At 34.8% G+C, this 6,038-nt stretch overlaps 1 protein-coding gene across 1 annotated transcript; it reads right to left on the reverse strand.

Moving 5' to 3' along the window:
* Positions 1 to 2,226: 2,226 nt before the first annotated feature.
* LOC144559499 (homeobox-leucine zipper protein HOX13-like) lies at positions 2,227 to 4,309 on the reverse strand. The gene is made up of 3 exons (XM_078308528.1): positions 4,025 to 4,309; positions 3,545 to 3,930; positions 2,227 to 2,845 (listed from the first exon to the last, which is right to left on the reverse strand). Exons 1-3 carry the CDS (start codon positions 4,266 to 4,268, stop codon positions 2,537 to 2,539), a joined length of 939 nt encoding a protein of 312 aa, XP_078164654.1. The 5' UTR covers positions 4,269 to 4,309; the 3' UTR covers positions 2,227 to 2,536.
* Positions 4,310 to 6,038: the final 1,729 nt, after the last annotated feature.

A 6,038-nucleotide genomic window follows, 5' to 3' on the forward strand; every position in this document is an offset into this window, starting at 1 on the left:
CTAAATAATTGTCGTCTAAGAAAAATCTTTAAGATGAGCTCCAATATTTTGCAAAATATCAAGTTTACCGTAGCTACAGGATTGAAATATCCATTTAATACTCAAAAAGATATTCTATATCATCTAAAGTGAACTGAATACGAAGTTCCAGAAAACATTGAATAGAGCAACTAAGTTCAGTGAAGTCAATCATGATAGAAATATATTTTCTAAAAAGCAATTATTCAAATTGTAAAACACCCAAATTTTGTAATAATGAATTTCCAACCATGAAAAATAAAATAACATCAATTGTATTATTATAAAGTAGCTAGCCTTTGTTCCGTAAAAAATATATACCATGGAATCTAAAATAACTAAATAAAAAATTAAATATTTATGAATAAAATACTATATTATCTATGCATTAAATTAGACTGGAAAAATACTATACCTTTATTAGGAGCATCAACTTCGATTATTTGATTGGCTCATAATTAACAACTGAATTTTTTTTAGGGAAAATAACACCATTTCTACCATAGTGGCAATTTCTAAATTTGTGATATAAGTATAATGATCTTTTACTTTTACTGCATATAAATATATTAAATTCTAAAGTTTTAATGAAGAACACAAATTCTGTCAAAATTTTCATGCTACAATTTTTTTTTATGTTTAATCAAAACATTTTACCTATAAATGAGTGTTTCAATTCAATGCACAGTTTTTTTCGTCCCAAAATGCTACAATTTGACTTTTTCATTTATATTTTAAATTAAAACTCGCATATCATACACAATTATTGGTCTTGTTTATTTGCCTAATGGATGCATCTACATACAATTTTATGAATTTGTGAGTTTGTTTTATAGTGAGTCAGGATGTCAAAGATAAACGCAATAAAATTAAGTAATTATTCAACAGAATTTGCCTAATGGATGCATCTACATTGTGGTGTTAACAGCTACGGTAAGAATCGGATGAAAATATTTTTATATTTGTATTCGTTACAAATTATTCTTATTCTTATTCTACTTTTATCTGTTACGTACGAATTATCTTACATGTATTCTACTTTTACCCGTTATGGTTGTCGAATAACGAAACAATATGTAGCGGATAAATAACAAATAATGTTATTACAATAAAAAAATTATTATTTACTAAATAATACATTAACACACATTCATTTGACAAATATATATATGTGTTTTAAAGGTCTAAACTTTATTGAAATTTGTTGAAATTTATTTATGTATTTTAATGGTTAATTAAGTGTAACACAACTATTCAGAATAGTTGGAGAATTAATATTTACTGTTCATTAATATATATAATTATCCGATTAGGTAACAGGTACGGAATAGGCTTTACTCATACCCTTACCCGTTTAGATAGCAGAAAACAATATTTATCCGTACCCATACCTGATAAGTTTATGAAAAATAAAATCTTATTCATACCCGTCTTATTGAATACGGTACGAGTCGGATAAACAGATAAAAGAGTGCCATTGACACTCCTACATCTACATACAATTTTTTACAATTTTTTACTGATGTAATTTCTTAGTAGCCACTACCAAGTTTAAAAAAAAATAATTAAATAATTGTTTACAGGATTCGTTCATTTTGTATCACTTGATGTATTATGAAACAAACTCGAAAGTTTCCAAAAATTACATGGATTCGACATTTGTATTTCAAATTAATTATGAAACATAATAACTGCAAACTGAGGCAGTGACATTTTGTAGTAGAAAAAAAACTTCTGGTATTGAAAACCTTTTCTCAGCAAATTATAATTGCTAAACCAAATTATTGTCAGTAATACCTACCTCTCATCTCATTTATTTAATATATTTCAATAAAAATTAAATTTCTGACTAAATTATTGGACATTACTTTCTTTTTCCTACAAATATTGAAGAATCCAATCCTGTGAAATCATATCAACATATAATACAACTCTTGCTTATACGCATAACGCATATATGAAGAGATATCCTCATATCCACTGGAAGCGTATCTTCTGCGGAGTTTTTCTGTGAGGAGCTTTTAATCTGATTCGTTCGTTTCGGATCGGACGGACCAAATTAGATCTTGACCGAATTGAAAAAATAATCAAAATTTGCGGAACTTTTAATCGGGTCCGTTCGATTCGAAACGAACAGATCATACTAAAAACTCGAGGATACGCTTCCCATATCCACCTGCAGATTTAGTAAAATCATGCAAGTAGCTATTTTTACTAGCACCAAATTGATTAGTTATATTATATATAGGCGATAAATTACAATGACATCATCATATGAAAATACATTCCCCTACCCGTTTTCCAATATCCCTAATGAAGCAAATTCCTAGATTAATTAACATCCTGCTACAGACAAAAGGCAATTAAGTTTATTTAATTTATTGAGCTATTAAACAAACACTGCGGGTCCCATTCCTCTCACTATCATTCGCTCTCTACACCTCCCTTTCTTACATTGTAGAGCGAGAGTAGCTTTCAAAGAGAAAGACCAACAACCAAGTGCATGCTCATCCAACTCTCAATCGACCCATTCGTCTGAACCGTACCAATGGGATGGATCTGATACAGGTTCATCAGAGAAGAACCCAGTTCCTGCGCCGAGTTCTTGTTCTTCACTAGGAATAGTAAATGTTTCTTCCAGAAAACCCTTACAGGAAAAGTTTGCAGTGTATGTGTCAATGAAGCACTGCTGATCTATGGATTCTTCGTTGAATACAACGCTTGAGTCGCTGTCGGATGCACCATCTCTGTAAAACATTGAAGTGCTCATCTCTAATTTCACAGCTCTTGCCTGAGATTTATCTAATTTGGATTGTAATTCCTTAATCTGAAACAAAGATCGATGATGCAAATTTTAGCTTTAGGAAGCTCAACTTTTTTGTCAAGAATTCAATCTGAGAATGACTGATACTTAAACTTTTCATTTTTTTTTTCTGAGTGGAATATGAATATGCTATTATAGAACCAGTTCACACCCGCTGTTATTAAAGGCAATGGCACTGAGTGTCATTAAATCACTGATAACAGGTTCCAAAACCTCCTAAAAAGTATATTTCATGGAACCCGCAAATCAGCAATAGCTGCCATTGTTCTATGGCAACGGATTGGGATCCCAAGTAAACCACATATTTGGACAACATATATTTAAGTGCACATTTGGCTGAACTCTATATTATAATTTGTGGAGTTGAATTATCTAGATTTAGTTTTATTCCATTTTATTTAATAAATACAAAAGAACCATATCTCATTTATATATAACCAATTGCGGTTAATAAAATAGGAACTTGGCTCCTATTTCTTACTCAAAAAACCATATTTCATTTATTTAATCTAAAATCCTATGATATTTGAAGGTATAATTTAGCTTCCAAATTTCACCTTTGTCAGGCTGTTCAAAAAGCAGTGTATACAAATCATCATAAGATTCTTGACAGGTAGATATTCAGTCCACAGAGATTTTTTTTATTGAATGATGGGGAGTGCTTTGCAAAATTTGATTCAAGGATATTGCAAAGACAAATACCTGAGCACTAAGAGCATCCCTGTCGCGACGAAGTGATTCACACTCGATCAAGATCTCGTCATGCCGGCTTTTCAACTCGTTAAAGTCTCTCTCAAGTTGCTTGGTCTTGGATCGGGCACGCCGGTTCTGGAACCATATGGCCACCTGGCGAGGCTGGAGTCCTAGCTCTTGGGCGAGCTTGGTCTTGCGGTCCGGGTCTAGTTTGTTCTCCACTTCAAAGTGCCTCTCCAGTGCCCGGACCTGGTCCAAACCCAGCCGCCGCTTCTTCTCTGCCGCTGTGAGTCCTATGGTCTCATTGATGCTCTGATCCTCATCTAATTCTGTTTGTAAGTCGCCGGTCAAGGCGAATCTGTCATCGCACTGTATTGAGGAGAGACCGATGTCTTCTGTTAACAAAATTATAACAATTGTGTGAGAAGAAACAGAGAAAATACAGAGAATAAGAAAACAAAAGTGATGAGTGAGGTGCTTGGTATGGACCTGGTATGGGTTTAGAGTTGCTGAGTGGTCTCTTCATTGAGAGAGGAGAAATTGAGTTTATTTTTCTTCTTGGTTTTGGGCGGGCTACTAACAATTCTGTCTCACAACAGAGAAGAGAAGACGATGAAGAAATAGAGAGCTTTGGTAGGATAGAATTGTTCCTGTCTGATCCTTGAATCTTTAATAAATCTACAAAGCTAGAAAGAGAGAGAGCAGGGACCGGTGGGAATCCAACAGTGCGCATATAAGACAAGGTTTTTTTTTGGGGAGGCCAAAGAGTCTGCTTGTGTCAAGTGGAGGCAAATTTTAAAGGTAATTCGGTTTTATGCGGCTAATTGGTACGTAGAGTCGAAAAATCGTGCCGGTCGTGACTTCGATCTTTTGTTGTATTGTATGAGTGAGTCTATGTTACTATGCATATTACGATTTGGTCTGTAATACGGTTTAATATTTAACTTTTTAAAATCTTAACGGTCGATCCGAACTGTTCATCTTATTCTCCATATTAATATGTGTTTGGAGATCAAATTTTACACTTTTTGAAATTTTTTTTACTATTATTTTAGATTGATTGAAAATCACTGTTTTTGGATGGTCCAGAATTTTTAGATCAAGTGATTTTCTAAATGTCTAAAAAAATAGTAAAAAAATTTCAAAAAATGTAAAATTTGGTCTCCAAACACATATTAACATGGAGAACAAGATGAACAGTTTGGATCGACCGTTAGAATTTTAAAAAGTCGAATATTGAGCCATATTACGGACTAACCCGTGATATGCATAGTACCATAGACTCACTCGCGGCCATTTTTATTAATATCCCTAAAAAAATTAGAAATTTTAAAAATAACCCTGTCCCTCATTTTTTTTTTTAAAATGCCCTGACCGCCTGGGCCCAGGGCGGCCCAAAATTCCCCATGGGGCGCCAGCCCCTGGGGCGGCCCATAGCACAAGTGAGGCGCCCGCTTCCAGGGCGCCTTATGTGTGTTTTTTTTTTTTTTTTTTTAGAGAAATCTTAGTATTTTGATTTGAATAATTTTGTGAAAAAAGTTTAGGGTTTATGTATATGTGTATGTGTATATCAAAAAATAAAATATTATGTGTATGGCTACCGGAAGCATTTCGGCCGAGGTGCTTATGGGGTTATATTTTAGTGTGTATCAAACAACAAATCTAAACCGTTAGATGTTCAATCTATTATAAAATATGCTTGGAGACCAAATTTTACATTTTTTGGAATTTTTTTACTATTTATTAAGATGGTTTGAAAATCGCTGTTTTTATTAAAATTCTGCACCATTAAAGCTTATATTCAACATAATGCGCGCCAATGTAATACAGCCAGACATGAAGCATGAAGCAATTATATCAGTAGCCTCCCCTCGTAACGGCCAGACATGAAGCATGCATCAATGCTGATAACGGCCAGACATAAAGCTTATATTCAACATAATGCGCGCCAACATAATGCGCGCCAATGTATATCAGTAGCCTCCCCTCGTAACGGCCAGACATGAAGCATGCATCAATGCTGATAACGGGTCTGATGTATGGCACAGCCTGGATGTAAGCACCGAAAGCCCATGCTATGCCCTTGAATTGTTGAGCTCCCTTTATTAGTACTCCGTCTTTATCAAAAAAGGGCCATGCCATCGCTCATATACAGTGCCGACATTTGTACTTGCCATGGCCTGGAGCAATGGTGCCAGATAGCCATACAAATCCTTCCAACTACCGAATATCCTGCATATAGCAAGTTCACGACCTCTCCACAGCCTGTTGTATTTTGGGATTACATATTTATATTTGTGTCTGACGGTCATTGCCACCGCCTTGATGCTCATCGATGGATCCAACTTAATGCCCTCCTCAATTGCATCGGCAATTAGTGATGTCGTCAGCTGCGCATGGTCTGTCCTTGTGGACGCAGACTTGCATGTATGGGGTGGTTCACACTTCTTAATCATCCATGCTTCCCCTGAACCCACATGGGTTGCAAAAAGGCGGAACTCGC

Source organism: Carex rostrata, chromosome 9, assembly GCF_964058835.1.
Source record: "Carex rostrata chromosome 9, lpCarRost1.2, whole genome shotgun sequence".
Lineage (NCBI taxonomy): Eukaryota > Viridiplantae > Streptophyta > Magnoliopsida > Poales > Cyperaceae > Carex > Carex rostrata.